The sequence below is a fragment of the Bombina bombina genome, chromosome 4, assembly GCF_027579735.1.
Source record: "Bombina bombina isolate aBomBom1 chromosome 4, aBomBom1.pri, whole genome shotgun sequence".
NCBI classification, from domain to species: domain Eukaryota; kingdom Metazoa; phylum Chordata; class Amphibia; order Anura; family Bombinatoridae; genus Bombina; species Bombina bombina.
The window spans coordinates 484,677,353-484,695,493 of NC_069502.1; the positions used below are offsets into that span (position 1 = coordinate 484,677,353).

The 18,141-nt window shown below is 33.2% G+C and overlaps 1 protein-coding gene across 2 annotated transcripts in view; it reads right to left on the minus strand.

Annotated features, from left to right (window-relative positions):
* Positions 1–1,118: 1,118 nt before the first annotated feature.
* The window catches only part of KLHL31 (kelch like family member 31), a 24,501-nt gene continuing 7,478 nt past the window's right edge, over positions 1,119–18,141 (minus strand). For both annotated transcript variants that reach the window (XM_053710385.1, XM_053710386.1), the window contains exons 2-3: positions 7,836–9,041; positions 1,119–6,310 (exon numbers count right to left, since the gene is read on the minus strand). In XM_053710385.1, the coding sequence (XP_053566360.1) occupies positions 5,578–6,310; positions 7,836–9,007 (1,905 nt within the window). In that variant the 5' untranslated portion in view covers positions 9,008–9,041 and the 3' untranslated portion in view covers positions 1,119–5,577. The remainder of the gene's footprint in view (positions 6,311–7,835; positions 9,042–18,141) is intronic.

Consider the following 18,141-nt stretch of genomic DNA (forward strand, 5'->3'; position numbering starts at 1 on the left):
TCAAGTCAATACAAATAAATTAAAAAGTGAGAACATTTAAGTTTATCTTTAAATATTAAATATTTAGGCCAGAAGGTTAGAAGTGGAGCACAACTGTTACCTCGAGAAGCACAAAAGGTCACAACACTTTTACAGCTAGAACCCTTTTTACAAGTCGGGCATGAAAAAAATATTGTAAGCTCCTGGAATCCCATTCTGTACAGTGAGAACTTGTTTTGTGAGAATGAAGTGGTAGAAAAGGTGCCTTTTTACAAAACACTTTTTAGTGTGAGAAATGTTTTAAAATCTGCTATTGTAAACAGAAAAAGTTGCAGCCATTTTGTTTAATATAAGATATTAATAGCCAATACTGGTAATCTTATATCTAGACTAGACAAAAAAAATCAACAATTTTTACAATAAACAAAGTTATAAAAAATGTATAATGAACACTTTTACAGTATAATCCATTTCAATAACACATCATACACACTTGTACTGTATACCCATAATGCCCAGCTTAAATATATAAATAATTCATTTATACGTTTTGCTAGTCTTTTGGTGGTGAAAAGATTAATCTCACATGTAAATTGCTGTTGTCATTTTGCATTGTACAATGGTATCAATGCAAATGCCTGTATTGTAAGGGATATTCCTGCTAAATGGCCATTGCATGAGAGATTTGCATTTGTATAACATAAAACTGGTAGGTTTCTGGTAGCTTCACAATGGAAGTTACAGTCTTATTTTTATTCTGGCAACTTGTGCTTGAGCGATATTTGCACTTGAAGGAGAAAACATTACATTCAACTAATTGCACAGATGCCCACAGTATGAATTTATCTCAACAGCAATTTACACTATAAATCTCACTCAAAATACCTCTCTACTTGTTATATTGGCATTAGAATTTTTGAATTATTATTAGAAATAATATGAAGCACATGACATATTTTAAAAAAGTAATGAATGCCTTTTTTGGGGGTATTTCTCTATACTAAAGCTATTTTCTAAAAGTGTTTGGTCTTTTTAATAAATCAAAATTTGTGTGGGTAACTTAAAAGAATGTCTAAAATGGCTTCAGTACCGGGGTGTGAAATGGTTCAGCAGTGAAACAGTTAAAAAATTACACACAATTGCATTTTTGTTCTTTTATTTTTATTTTTATCAGCATAAATCACTTTGTGAATAACTTAAGTGGTACTGAATCTTAAGTGGTTTTAACCATACTTTTTTTTCAATGCAACACTTTTATTTCTACTTTCATATACAGGTTGCTTTACCTATAATATTGCATAGTTTATCTGTGGAAAACACCAAAATATCTGTACTCTTTTTGCGGCTATAATAAAGAAGATAAGTTATTTGTTATTTTCAAATTAAAAACAAAAACAAAAAAACAATAAACAATGAATTTTTGTGGAGATGAATTCATAACCCCTGACTTTTTTTTGTTTCCAATAAGCTTAAAGTGATGGTAAATTCTAGTGTTTGTGAAACACTAGGATTTACCAGTGGAACAAATAAAGGGGACTTTCAGTCATGGGGGTTTATTTATTATAGTGCGAGCGGACATGAATACGATGTAGCGTATCATGTCCGCTGCACATCGCTAAATACCGTCAGCATACGCTGTCACCATTTATCATTGCACCAGCAGTTCTGGTGAACTGCTGGTGCAATGCCGCCCCCTGCAGACTTGCGGCCAATCGGCCACTAGCAGGGGGTGTCAATCAACCCGATCGTATTCTATCCGCTTGATTTCTGTCCGCAGCCTCAGAGCAGGCGTACAAGTTATGAAGCAGCGGTATTTAGACCGCTGCTTCATAACTTCTGTTTCCGGTGAGCCTGAAGGCTCGCTGGAAACAAGGGGCATCAAGCTCCATACGGAGCTTGATAAATCGGCCCCATGAAGTATAAAATACTTCATGCTGAAAGTTACTTTATTTGTCTAAAGCGTTCACATCGTTGAGTGCCTCAGGCAGCCCATGGCAGAATGCTATTTTGCTGTGAGTTGACGTTTCCACCTCTTAGCCAATAGCGCGGGCTGCCTGAGGCGCTCAGTACGGCAAACGCTTCAGACATATAAAGGAACTTTCAGCATGAAATATTTTAAACTTCGTGACTGAAAGTCCCATTTATTTGTTGCACTGGTAAATCCTAGCGTTTCACAAACGGTAGGATTTTCCATCACTTAAATAAAATAAATACAAGACAACATCAACAATATGCTAACAATAATCACCATTCTATAAACATTTATACAAACTAAACAAGACACTTTTTTTTTTACATTTTATTACAGAAAGCTTTGTGTTCCCTTGTGGTTAAGCACAACAATAATTATTTGTTTCCAAGACAAATGATCTACAATATGTTATAAATGTTATGAGAATTATACATGATACATTTAAGGCTTGTGTGACTAATCTATTTGACCTAAAGCTTCTCAGTCAACTTGAAAATAAATCTAAATACATTTTCTATTATATCATTTTTCCTACATGTGTACCTTAGGACTAAACAGGTGTTTTGTTTTATTCTTGTGGTTTAATTTACTGATATTGCTGCTGTATATTATGTGTATGGTTGCCACCTGGCACAGCTGCTATTTTTATGTGTTTATCTGGTGCCAGTAAAAGACAAACACCAGCTACATATAGGTCAGTATTAAAGTTTGGGGGTAAAATAAGAGTGGCTCATAGGAGGAGTCAGGTGATTTAGGATTGTCTCTGGGTTGGTGCTTTCAGTTTGGGTTGTCAGGTTTTATTTGGGTTGTCCGGGGGCACAAAGGTCTGTAGACATGGTAGGGTAGTTTGTGGGAAGAGTCAGAATGCTGCATAGCATTGTTGGGCAGTTATGGTGTAGCCAGTATTTTTTCTTTCTAAGAAAGGTGGCAACCATAATTATATGGGATTTTTTTTTAAATTTCAAATAAAGTAATCAGAACACTTATCCAACTATACTTCACATGCTAGTCACCAACAAAGGAGTTTATACTGCTGTTCACTTGCCCAATACAGTTGTTAGACTACATAGTCTACGAGGAAAAGATTCAAGCTCAGCATGTTAAAAGCATTGCTATTTCTATGCATACAACTTCTTGTCCATTTGAAAGTTGCTTATTAGATTATCCCTCTCCCCAAGTCTAAATTGATTATCAATCCTTAATCCTGTTCAGTAAATGAACAGGTAAGGGGAAAGCACATTTAATGCAGTCGATACATTCATAACCTTCTACCCATGTATCCAATGTTTATCACTGTAGGCTGGAGACATAACAGGTATTTTGGATTTTCTTGTGTAGGAAACTTTAAGTACCTGTGCCACTAACAGGGTCATAAGCTCAGGAAGGCTCACGTTAGAATATCTTTATAATCTCCAATCTGTATCCAGCTCTCAGCGATAAATGTTGAACAACACTGTCCTAATCCAACCAGTATATATATATATATATATATATATCAAAAACATTTTTTTATAGAGAAATACTATGTGGTATAAAATAAATGACTGTAGTGTTTTAAGTTTTGGCCTTGACTTCTCTATCAAAATAATTCAAGTTTAATTTCTAGGGTGTTGTACCATGAAAAAAAAGATAATATTCACATTTTTGTGGGATATTATATAGTATGTTAGGCTAGACAGATGCTGTGGACTTTATAAGCAACATAAAACATGCAACTACAGGCAGTTACTTCTGAAAAATTAGAATATTTTTGGTTAAAACATTTCTAGATGTTAAAAAGAAACAATATTTTTTTCTGGACCAATAGATTTAGAGACTCAACAAACAATGCAGAACTATAGATTTGACTAACAACACTGAGCATTCGAAACATTAATAGCATAATTTACTCTACTGCATCTTAAAGGTTAGCCGAGAAGCAAAAATAACGTTTTTAATGTGTAGTATGTGAGAAAATGATATACAGAACAAATTAAATAACATGTAAACAAAATCAGTTAAAAATGTATTTACGTTGTGTGTATTTAATATTTTGAACTCCTGCTATACATATTTATTACTATTTACTATTGTTCTCTCAATAACCTAGGAGAAGAAAATTATGATGGTAAAAAAACAAACAAAAAAAAAAAACAGGTTCAGAACACTGCACAGAATAAATTGATGCTCTTTGGCAATTTTTTTTAAATAGTATTGCACAATGGAACAATATATATATTTATCTATAACTGTTCAAATTAAAATACAGTGCTTCTCCAACTCTGCTATATAATGTTATAATATTTGGAAGTTTGGACGTTGGTAGAACAACTAAACATGTTTGATAAATAAAAAAAAAAACTTTCTTGCCCTTTCATGTCAAATGTGGCAGATGTTTCACATGAGCATAACATATTCTATACATTAGTTGAATATTTCCTCCTACATATAGCTGTAGTTTTATGTAGCAGGCTTAGGAAACAGATGTATGTGATTTTTATAGGCAGGGAAGCACTTACTTAAAGGGGCATGCCACCCACATTTTGTCTTTTATGATTTAAAAAGAGAATGCAATTTTCTAATTTACTTATATTATCTAATTTGTTTTATTCTCTTGATATTCTTTGATGAAAAGCATATCTAGATATGCTCACTAACTGCTGATTGGTTGCTGCACATAGAAGCATTGTGTGATTGGCTCGCCATGTGCATTGCTTTTTCTTCAACTAAGGATATTTAAAAAATGAAGCAAAATAAATAATGAAATTAAATTGTAATGTTGTTTAAATTTCTATTCTCTATCTGAATCATGAAAGAAAGATTTTGGGTTTAGTGGCCCTTTAATTGAAATGTCTTCCACAAAAAAAGCCATTCTATCAGTGACAATAAAATAAATATATATTTTTTCATGTTTTGTTTTTAATTAATTCTTAACATTGAATGAATCATCTAAATGTATTTATATTTTTTTTTGGTGACAATCTCCCTATAAATTACTACACTAGTTGATTTAGGATCATTTTTATACTAGATCTATACCAGATAACATTGTAATAGATTGATAAGTTACATTGAAAAAACTTACATTGTTTCTATGACATGTATAGTTTCTAATCAGATGGGCATTGATATAACATGGTATTAATATAAATGATATATCTGCTGGAAATGCATTATATAAGACATTGTATGTAATCATAAAACACAAATAATGATGCTATATTAACTCCTATAAAGCATTAACTAAATATGATGGTATTGTACTTTGTATTAATTGTACATTTCTCAAGTTTAATATCCCTTTATTGTACTTAAAATAATTTATTTGCAATAAGTAATGGAAATAAAATGCTGTGTAGGTTTTATTCAAGCAGCTTTATAACAATGGACTGAATTTTCAAATAAGAAAATCTCATTTCATGCTTCAAATGATTTTCCCAAAGCCTTATTAAAAATTTGATTTCACTGCTTTTTTATTATTAATAAATTTAATATTTCTATCCATGTATTACTTTTCAAATTCTGCACTGCAAATAGATTTTGTTCCAAATATTTGATTATTTTGCAGAGTTGTACAATTTAAAAATAAGTTGTTTATTGGCCAAACATCAAAATAAATAATTTTCCTTCCCTTCTAATCAGTGGTATTATATGCTAACTGGTACAGAAGAGACTGAACTTGCTCTGGACTCCCGTGTCTTTAAAGTAGGCATAGTAATTGTGCAGCAAGACACACCTACAGTAGCCTCTGGTAACTCATCTTCTTCAGTCCATTCATTAAGATCAGGATTGTAACACTGAATACACTTTTTATATTTCTTTTCTACTTCATTCCACCCACCAGCAAGATAAATTTTACCATTAAGTGTGGAAGCACCTGCTGTACTTACTCCATTCTGAAGAGGAGCTACGTAGCTCCACTGGCCTGTATGTGGGTTATAGCACTCAACTGGGAGGACATCAACTCTCTCACCACGTCCACCAAGTTGACTGCCACCCATGACATAAACTCTATCACTAAGAGATACAGAGCAATGCCATCCTCTGGGTGTACTGAGACTGGACTTGTCTTGCCAGCTATCATTAGATGGGTCATACATACACACAGATCTAGAGTATGCATTACTTATGTATCCACCTGTGACTAAGATTTTACCATCAATAACTGCACTGGAATGACAACATCTTGCTATTTCCAGTGGAGCTTTCAGTTGCCACTGGTTGGTTGAAGGCACATAACACTCAACTGATGCAAGACAACCTTCAGAATTACGACCCCCAGCCACATAAAGGAGGCCATTGAAGACATTCAGGCTAAAGTGGGTACGCTTCTGGTTCATATTTGCAAGATGAATCCATGTGTTGAAACGGGGGTCATATCTAAGAATGGAAATTAGAGGTTATGATTAGATCAACAGCTTGGAAAGATAAAGGTATATGTACAACTTGTATACATTTATATTGCACAAAAAAGTTATATTGCACAAAAAAGTTATAAGATATGAGATATAAGATATGAGATCTCAGGTGTTTAACATTGAGATTCATACATATACATGTCTAAAGATGTATATTGTGTGTGTGTGTATATATATATATATATATATATATATATATATATATATATATATATATAGTTATATATATAGTTATATGTGTGCACATAAGTATTTATGTATTTATATGTGTATATATGTATTTATAGACATATATACACATATAAACACATAAATACATATGAGCATACATATAGACATATATGCAGTGAAGTAGATGAAAACATGTAAAAACATATTTATGCAATATTTATATTTAATAAAGTTTTATACTGTGTATTTACTGTAAATCTTTCACATTTTAATGTTCTTCACATAAGGGAATATGTTCTATGTATTTTTAAATAGAGATTCCTTTATATATCTGTTTATATCTATACCTTTCTATACTTATATTTATATGTATAGGTATAGATATATGTTGTACCAAAATACATTATATATATATATCGAAATATGTATTTATGAATAGATAGAACATATTCTGCTATGTGAAGAACATTGGATTGTGACATTTTCATATTTTCATGTCGGGTTAGTGCAATTGAGAATATGCGATCGGGTTTGTGCCTGAGTAGGGTGTTAGGTTTTTTCCACTTTTTTTGCTCCATTGACTTCTATGGGGGTATACATTATCGCACACAATATTCTATATTCAGCTTTTAATGCACATGGGGTTAGCGTGTGAGCGGAAGCGATTTGCTTTCAACTTTTAATACGAGTGCTACCCGACGTGTGCAAAAAAATGTACTTCTAGCCGAGTTAGAAAACAAGAGTTAGCTTGCCTTGCTTTGTTTTCCTAAAACTGATACAGGCGGCAATATATATATATTAGTAACTGTACAATGCAGCTAGATACAGACACTCGCCCTAGTTTTTCCTGGTTGTATGTTAGACAGTCAGGAAGTGCAGACATGTTAGTGAGATCTGTTGCAGTTACATGAAGAAATAGGATGCCTGACAGTGACCATCAAATGTGAGTCTGTTATATGAAATACCCACTAGTTAGAGGCTGTCTGCTTTTGTCCTCAGTAGCTGTAGACTTAACAGTATATACTGTGCAGTAGGGGCAGGAGCCTCAGAAAGTGTGCATATAAAAAGAATGTGCACGTTTTTATAATGAAAATATATTGTTTTTTTTTTCAATTGCATGCTCTCTGTAAATAATTCAACTTTAATTTTGACTATAGTGGCGCTTTAAAACAATTGGTCATTTGAAACATCAAAGACCAAAATGCAATGGCTTTCAGTAAAACGTTAGTTGAAATTAATTATCAGGTGAAATCATTAGCATTATTAGCAGCTGTTGAGGGTTTACATTAACACAACACAATTTAATGTTAATTTACCTGCAAAAATTGCTAACTGCATGCTTGGCTTGATTTCTAGCATCATTTTGGTCTTCACCACCAGCAACATACAGAAATCCATCCATCACAATGACACACTGATTGAAGCTTTTAGCTGGCAACTCTGTCAGCCTTTTCCATCCATTCTCAGGATCACGGTATAAGATTTCCCTGCTGAGGGATTTTTCAGTTAATGCTGGGCGTCCTCCAACAGTCACTAGGACTCTTGAACCTCCACGAATCCTTGTTCTTCTAGACTGCAATGTGTTCTGATTATATGGAAGAAGATGGTAATTCATGGCCTCTACTAAGAGCCTATGACAGTCAGAATCTTGCATCATTCGCGGAACTGATTGGACATAGTTGACCAAGTCTTGAGCCGAGATGGTTCCAAAGCGAATATTACTCAGAAGGCCAGAAGCATACTTTATTCTTTTTTCATCAAAGTCTAACCATTTCATTGCAATCTGGAAAGCAACAATTTCAGAAGGCAACTGCAAGTCATCATCTATAAGGAGTTCATTGATTTGCTCAAAAGTTAGTTTTGAAAACTGATCTGTGTCAGAAAACTCAATAAAGTTATCTCGGATAAATTTCTGTGCTGCTTCTTTTGTACTTTTTAGTCCATAGGTTTCTGCAATATTAGCCACATACATGCAGTTTTCAACATTCATTTCTTGCAATAAAAAGTCACAGCACATGTTTACGAGAGTACTGATCTGCAAAGAGATTGCTGATGATATGGTGCAGCCTATTGTATACAAAGAGAGGGTAATCTTTCCAGTGTAAGCATATGTTATTACAGTAGCTAATCCTAAAGGTGAGACATCATTGAGATCAACTCTCTGTGTTGAGGGATCTTTCTTAAGGATGTTGTAGAAGTATTCACTGCAAGATGCCATCACTACCTTGTGAACCATGAATGATTTGGTTTTGGTTCCAAGAGTTAGGTCACAGAGAAAATTATCTTGTCTCATTCTGCTGAGCCCATCCATAAGAGTTGTTCCATATGATGCATCACAAACCTCGGTAGAGATATAACTGAAGCCATTCCCTCCATCAATTAAACCACTCAAACCATTAAGTTTGCTTAGGGGACTATCTTCTACGATGATAGTCATCTCATTAATGTCTGATTTATTTTTCTTGATGCTTTTCTTTTTTGGTGCCATGACTGCAATGAAAAAAACCACAGCCAAGACCTTTCTGAAAAATATAAAATAAATATAATTAGAATGTCACTTATTTTAATATCACTTATAAAAGATCAAAATACAGTACCCTATATGTTAATTCCAGTATCAGCTGTCAACATTAAAAATCCTTATTACAACCTATTTACTGACATGCAACATACATTGAAATGGACAAACCTTTGTAAAAATAAGTTAAACAGAATTTAAAGGGCCACTAAACCCAAAATCTTTCTTTCATGATTCAGATAGAACATACAAATTTAAACAACATTACAATTTACTTCTATTATTTATTTTGCTTCATTCTTTAGATATCCTTATTTGAAGAAAAAGCCATGCACATGGGTGAGCCAATCACATGAGGCTTCTATGTGCAGCAACCCATCAGCAGCTACTGAGCATATCTAGATATGCTTTTCAGCAAAGAATATCAAGACAATAAAACAAATTAGATAATAGAAGTAAACTAGAAAGATGTTTAAAAATGCAATATTTTTCTAAATCATGAAAGAAAAAATGTGGGTATCATGGCCCTTTAAGTGAACAAGTACATAACCTAACTTCTAAGTACAGCAAACATTTTTAGCATGTAATGCAGGGAACTCCAGAAACGATGGTGTGACTGTTCTCTGCTTTAACGATTTTGTGTACTGAAGTAGAAAAGGTCAGCCATGAAAAATACACCCCAGCTGGCTCCCCCAATGCTCATATAACACTCTAAATTTAACTCAAAGTCAGATACTTATAATGCAATAAATCCATTATTAGGCAATGTCTAAAATTAAAAACAGTAGGCAATGTGTCTGTATTTGCCATTCATTTTTCAATGTTTATGTTTCCACATTTATGATTATAGCTTAATGTTACTATCTTAAATACAGTACATATACTTATTTATGTAGATTATATTCACAGTCACTTTACATATTCTCTTGATTGCCTGCATTTTTTTTTTGCATTTTTTTGCACCAATTGTGTTGCTCCTCTTATTTTTTTTGAAGACAGGAGTTTAATATGTGTAAGAGTTTATACCTTAGCCATCTTCTGTGTCATATATGACCTACTTTTTTGTGTGCCAATATCAGTGTTTGTTTAACGTGAAATTCAACTTCTTAAGTGCTGAGTAAATACCTAAAAAATGAAGAAATTCAAGATTATGTAAAAAGACTTAGGGGCCGAATTATTAATGTGCGGGCAGACTTGATCCGCTGTAGCATACGCTGTCGGCATTTATCATTGCACAAGCATTTCACTAGAAATTAGTGTGTTGTTAAAAATGAATAGACATTAAATTGAACATTTTTTTCCCCTTTTGTATTATATGACATTTTAATATTCTTGTAACAATAATATTTTATTGATGGATGATTAATTAGATTACTGATAGTTTAACAAAAGTGCAACTTTTTAAATATGAATAAGAAGATTCTGTGTCTTATATGCCAAAATGGCCCAGCAAGACCTAAAAGCATACAGAAGGGCTAATGTGCTTTCACTGTAGTTTACCCTTGCTATATCCTTAAATGAGCTGGTGGTGATGTGATACATGTCATTCCTGACGTTTATTTGTATCACTGCCTGCTCTTAGAGCAGGTGCAAGCTTTGAATATTAGTGCACAGGACATTTTGACATATACTCCACTAGTTGGGAATGACGTGTACTGCATTACTGCCAACATGATACATATCACCAACAGCTCAAGTGAAACGATAAGAAAAATGCCTCTAGTAAAACACTAGTACATAACAAAATAAGGCTTCTGATCATATTTCTTTAACGGGAGACTCAAAACTGAAATACAGAGCAATGCAGAGCAAATGTAGCAGCTTTTAAGTAAAGGAGACTTTTTTTTTTTTTACTCTATGTGAAGTCACTAAAACATTTCCTATCACTTATTGTTACTTTGTATAGCGGCTGCAAAGCTCAATCAGACAACTTTGTACAGACACCTAAAATAATTTGTAGAGTTGATTTTATAAGCAGTTCAGGAACTTTATGCAGACAAACTCAATATCAAGGATTAGCAAGAAATGATCAATTTTATATAACAAAATGTGCACAAATGGTTTTACTGTCCAGAATACAATACTATTGGGATGTTATGCTATGTATTAATAATACTTAAAGGGACTGTATACCCTAAATGTTTTCTCCCTTTTAATTTGTTCCCAGTGATCTATTTTACCTGTTGGTGCGTAATAAATTGTTTACAAATAGCTAATTTTACTTTTATTCTGGCATTTGAAATAGCTGATTTTGCCTGTGGTATCCCTACCTATAGTGAAAGTTTATATGCTTGAGTATAGGCATAGCAAACACATATGCAGCAGAAGACATTACACTTACAGTAAGAGGTAAGAGAGATACATAATAAAATGTTACTTTTCAATAGTTCTCTCCGTATTGGGGTTTGATTTACAGACAAAAATAATATAATGAAGCATGTGTGTGTAAAGAAAGTGATCAAATAAAGAGATCTGAGTTCACTGCAAGCTTAATCCATTTTGATGGGTTGTGGTTTCAAAGAACAAAATATGCTATTTCATATACAAAAACAAACATAAAGAATCAATTTATCACTCATTTTATACTCTGCAGCTGGTACATTAAGGGAAGAACAATTTTACAAAACAATGTCCCTTAAATGAGTGAATAGACATACATAGTCCCAAAGTATCAAAATTCCAGAATAAATATTAAAAACATAATTCTTCTATATGTTTTTTTTTTTGCATGGCTTTTGCATGGCTTTAAAACTCAAGACCATTCTAAAACATACATACTCTCATTGTTATGGTGTTCAAGGAGATTTGCATACTAATACCATGTATTGAAAGACCTGTATTCCAATTGACCAGAAAACTATTTTCTCTCATGATTTTGCATGATTTTGTTTATATTTCTCATTCATCAGCCTTGATACTTGAGAACCCATTTAAGATAAGGGTTTTAAAGAGAGTTGTTGACAAGGTTTTCTGAACAGATACACAGAAGCAAAATATTAGCAGCCAATCAAAATGTAAATCATTAATTTAATCAATATTAATGTTTACTGAGACTAAGGACACTTTTTTTTTTATTTAGAGGGACAGTTAACACCAGAATTTTTGTTGTTTAAAAGATAGATAATCCCTTTATTACTCATTCCCCAATTTTGCATAACCAACAAAGTTACAATAATAAATGTTTTACCTCTGTAATGACCTTGTATATATGCCTCTGCAAATTGCCCCCTTATTTCAGTTCTTTTGACAGACTTTAATTTTAGCCAATCAGGTAAAATGACGTGCATGAGCTCAATGTTGTCTATATGACACACATGAACTAACGCCATCTAGTGGTGAAAAACTGTCAAAATGCATTCAGATTAGAAGCGGCCTTCAAGGTCTAAGAAATTAGCATATGAGCCTACCTAGGTTTAGCTTTCAACTAAGAATACCAAGAAAACAAAGCAAATTGGTGATAAAAGTAAATTGGAAAGTTGTTTAAAATTACATGCCCTATTTGAATCATTACATTTTTTTTGGACTTGACTGTCCCTTTAATCCATAATATAATTCATGACATAAGCAATTAATATTTTATTAATGCCCAGACAATTAAAGGGACATTAAACTGCTGAATACAACGACATTTATGCTATTTTATTTCCTTCCTATGTCTGCATCTCTTTTCAAAGCCATTCTATTTTAACTACTTAAAGGTCCTCATCTTCAAAATGGCCGCCGCCATCTTGGAGCTTATCTTTTCTTGCACTCTTAGCTATTCTTGCTGTGCGCATTCAAAAATGACAGCTGTATTGTGCACTTTGGGTTAGCATGAACAAGATAGAGCAGGGGCTTTACGTTTTTGAAGTTTGTGCATTGGTCTTTTTTTTTTCCTGAGTTTTTTTTACACACACACACACACATATATATATATATATATATATATATATATATATATATATATATATATACAATCTGTATTGTGCATGTTAACATGAAGCAAATAATACAGTTGTCAGACTACAGGTAAGGCCACTGATCTGAGAATGCACATTGTTTCTGTAAAAGGTTACAAGAATACCTAAGCTCCAAGATGAAGGACATCACAAACCAGCACCTGTAAAAGATTAAACAAGGACAATGGCTTTGAAGAGAACTGCATACACATGAGGAGATACAATAGCATGGTGTGTAGTAAACATGTTGTATGCAACTGTTAATGTCTTTTCAATTGTCTGACATGGACAGCAATAAAATATTAATTGCTTATATCAACAATTGATATTATTATTTTAGTGACAACAACTGCTCTCAGTCGTATAACACTCATCAATACTGACATGTTTTACATTTTCATTGGTCACAAATATTTTGCTTCTGTGTACATGTGCAGAAAAGCCTGTAAAACCCCTCCTGAATTTAAATTTAAGAAAAAAAACAATATGGTTAGGTTATAACCATAATTTGATGATATATGGCATTTGAATAGTGCTGTTTCTTATGAATTAGAATTAACATTAAAGCAAAAATGTACCTTTCATGAGTCAGATAGACAATTTTATAAAAAAAAAATAATGTACTCCCATAACCAAATTGAGCCCTAACTTTTTATGTTCATATTTTCTGAAGCCCCAACTGCTACTGAGAATGAGCAAGAGTTCATAGAATGAGTCTGTAATTGGTTAATGAATGTCACATGGTACAAGGGAGATTAAAATAATCTACTAATCATTTAAAATGCTAAGTAAGTGATATTGCAATGTCGTTTTATAATACATTTGTTGATTGTGCAATTATAATGTATTTAATGGTCCTTTTAAAAAGAAAACTAAAAAATACCTTAGTTGAATACAAAGTCTAATTGGAATGGAATGGGACAAAAGCAATGCTCTACTCTACCTTTAAATATATTTATAATTCTCAAATATATGCCAAAAGTTATTACATTGCTGTTAGGAATTCTGGTATTTCAATATAATATTATAAACATGCATGGAGCAGAGATATCTGTACAAAACACAATCTGCATCATCATGACAAATATAGTGAAAACATAACTGCACAGGTTTATAAATGAAAATGATAACTACTCTCATAAAGATTTATTTTTAAGATAAAATATTTTTAACAACAATCTGTTTTGAAACAATAAATAAACCTAACAGTGCTATTTTCATGAAACATCCACATAATATGTAAAGGGACAGTATACTTGATTTTTGTTTTTGTTTAAAAAGGTAAATAATACCTTTATTTCCCATTCTCCACTTTTGCACTTTATAACCTCTAAATCTCTTCCTGTTTTTAAGCCTCTGCAGGCCGCCTCTTATCTGAGTGCATTTTATTAGCTCTTCACAGCTAGAAAGTGCTAGTTCATAAACCATAAAGATAAGATTGTGCTCACTCCTGTGGAGTTATTTATGAGACAGTAATAATTGGCTAAAATGCAAGTTTAAAAAAGGGGAAGTCTGCAGAGGCTTAGATACAAGGTTATCATAGAGGCAAAAAGTGTATTAATATAACAGTGTTGGTTATGCAAAACAGGGCAATGGGTAATAAAGGGATTATCTATCTTTTTAAACAATAACAAATTTTAAGTAGAATGTCCCTTTAAAGCAATGACTGAGTCAGTTCAGTGGAAAACACCTGCCTGAGTTTGTCTAAGGGACTGGCGTTGGGTGATAGCTGAGAAGATTTGTAACTGTGGCAGATGGTTTCTTTAGGCTGACGAACGTTTATAACAATTTACTTTGAGAACAAGCATTAGAGATAAAATGGTTCAAATTATTTTGAATTAAATTGACAGATAGTAAACCAGTATAAAATAAAGAGCACACACTATGGGGCCTATTTATTAATGTGCGAGCGGACATGATCCGATATTGCGGATCATGTCTGCTGCACATCGATAAATGCCGACAGCATACGCTCACGGTATTTATCATTGCAACAGCAGTTCTTGTGAACTGCTGGTGCAATGCCGCCCCCTGCAGATTCGCGGCCAATGGGCCGCTAGCAGGGGGTGTCAATCGACCCGATCGTATTCGATTGGGTTGATTTCTGGCGATGTCTGTCCGCCGCCTCAGAGCTTCACTGCATAAACAACATTAAATATTGCTGCACAATCTCAAAAAAAGTTCAAAAGACTTTTACATCATATTGATGTGCCCATGTGCTGTACGGACAGCATTTAAGCTATCCACTCTCAATAAAGAGCATGACTACAAGAATAATGTAAGAACGGCTTTTTGTTCTGCGCTGATACACACACATGTAACATTCACCAACATACATGAGCTACATCTGTATTCCTTATGATTATGACTTTATGTTTGTTCATAGTAAATGAGTTTGTGCCATAAGCAGTATACTATGTTTGTGTCCCTAGCCACTTTTGTATTTTTTATGGGCCTCAATTTGCATAATAAATGATAAATGATGGCTGTGGTAAATAGTTTTTTTCCAAATATTTTGCTATATATAATTAAAGATAATCATAAATATAATATGAAAAATCTTTGTTTTTTGGAGTAAATCTTCAGGCAGAAATTACAGACAGGATATACATATCTTTTAGAACACATGTTATTTCATTATGTTACTATAGAAATTAAATGGACATGAAACCAAAACATTTATTTCATGATCAGATAAAGCATACAATTTTAAACAACTATCCAATTTACTTTTAAATATCTAGTTTTCTTGGTATCCTTTGTTGAAAAGCATACCTATGTAGGCTAGGGAGCAGCAAAACACTACTGGGAGCTAGCTGCTGATTGGTTGCTGCACATATGCATCTTGTCATTGGTTCACCCAATGTGATCAGCTAGCTCATAGTAGTGCATTGCTGCTCCTTCAACAAAGGATACCAAAAAGAATGAAGAAAATTTGCTAATTTTAGTAAATTGGAAAGTTGTTTAAAATTGTATGTTCTATGTGAAATATTTATGTCTTTGCAATTGATACTAAAGCATGATAGCTATAAAGGGTACTTTAAAGGGACACTGAACCCAATATTTTTCTTTCATGATTCAGATAGAGCATGCAATTTTAAGCAACTTTCTAATTTACTCCTATTATCAATTTTTCTTCGGTCTCTTGCTATCTTTATATGAAAAAGAAGGCATCTAAGCTTTTTTCTTGGTTCAGAACTCTGGACAGCAATTTTTGATTGGTGGATGAATTTATCAACCAATCAGCAAGGACAACCTAGGTTGTTCACCAAAAATGGACCGGCATCCAAGCTTACATCCTTGCATTTCAAATAAAGATACCAAGAGAATAAGGAACATTTGATAATAGGAGTAAATTAGAAAGTTGCTTAAAATGTTATGCTCTATCTGAATCACAAAAGAAAAAATTTGGGTTTTGTGTCCCTTTAAGAACTAATAATAATGTCCAGATGACAGGATGTAGATTGCAGTCAGAATCCCAGCGATCTCACAATGTCACCTTACTGCTTGAACCTTGGCCAAACATAAAGTGCTGAAAGACATTGCGATCATAATACTTGCTAAAACTTAAAGGGACAGTCAACACCAAAATTGTTATTGTTTAAAAAGATAGATAACGCCTTTAATACCCATTCCCCAACACTGTTATAATAATATACTTTATAATCTTTAAACCTCTACATTTCTGTCTGTTTCTAAGCCACTAAAGACAGCCTCTTATCACATGCTTTTTTATTAGTTTTTCACAACAAGGGAGTGCTAGTTCATGTGAGCCATATAGATAACATTGTACTTACGCACGTGGGTTGTGGCAGACACAGCACTAATTGGATAAAATGCAAGTCAATAGATAAAAAATAAAAAGTCATGTGATCAGGGGGCTGTCAAAAAAGGCTTAGAGATACAAGGTAATCACAGAGGTATAAAGTGTATTATTATTATTAATATAACAGTGTTGGTTGTGCAAAACTGCGGAATGGGTAATAAAAGGATTATCTATCTTTTTAAACAAAACATTTTGGGTTGACTGTCCCTTTAATTTGGCTAATAATCTTTTTTTTTCTCCTACATTTGATGGGAGTTCTGCAGCTCCTTTCAGCTGTTGTTTTTGAGGCCTATCTTGTGCACATTTTCCTGTCTGCAGTTTCAGCAGAAGGTGGAACTAACTTGGCAGCAGCTGCCCGACACCTTATAGTGTTACCAGTTTCATGTCATTAAAAGCACTAACAAATGTTTGGAAAATTACACATGAAGTAGAAATATAGCACTGGTTTTCAAACTTGTCCTCGCCTTCCTAACAGGCCAGATTTTCAGGATTACTTTTGGGTGAAAGCAGGAAAAAGAACCATTTTTACTAAGCAGCTGATTATTTCACCTGTGCTCTAGTTTAGATATCGTCAACATCTGGCCTGTAATGGCCAGGGGGTTTCTGACACCCTCAGATTTAAACGGTAATGACACCTGCGTTCACAGCAACTAGTATTATGTAAAGGATGAAGCATTCATATATAATGGTGTCAGTATTGCTTACGAAGAAACTAAATTACTGGCATTATCTCATAATAGTAACATAGGGATCGGGCTGAGCTTTGTAGATATATACTCAATAAACAAATGCCTTATTGTAACTGTTCTATGCAACCCTGGAAGATTTCCGACAATGGGCTAGATTACAAGGGGAACGCTAATTTATTGCACACTTGTAAACAGGCAAAATCACTGGCACGCAATAAATAACCAGCCATTACAAGTGGTTGGTTATGGCTACAGCAAGCTCAAGGTAGCAATTAGCGCTCCGAAAAAGGGTTTAAATTTGGCGGGTCTGGGGTGTTAGAAAAAAAACGGCACTGAAAAGTGACTTTACATTGTGGTCTATGGGGAACTGTATGTTCCTTGTAAATATATATGTATATGCTTATATACAAATATATTTATGTGTTAATATATGATACACACATATTAACACATAACTATATATGTATATACACACATATTAACACATAACTATATATGTATATACACACATATTAACACATAACTATATATATATATATATATGTATATATATATATATATATATATATATATATATTAACACATAACTATATATGTATATACACACATATTAACACATAACTATATATGTATATACACACATATTAACAC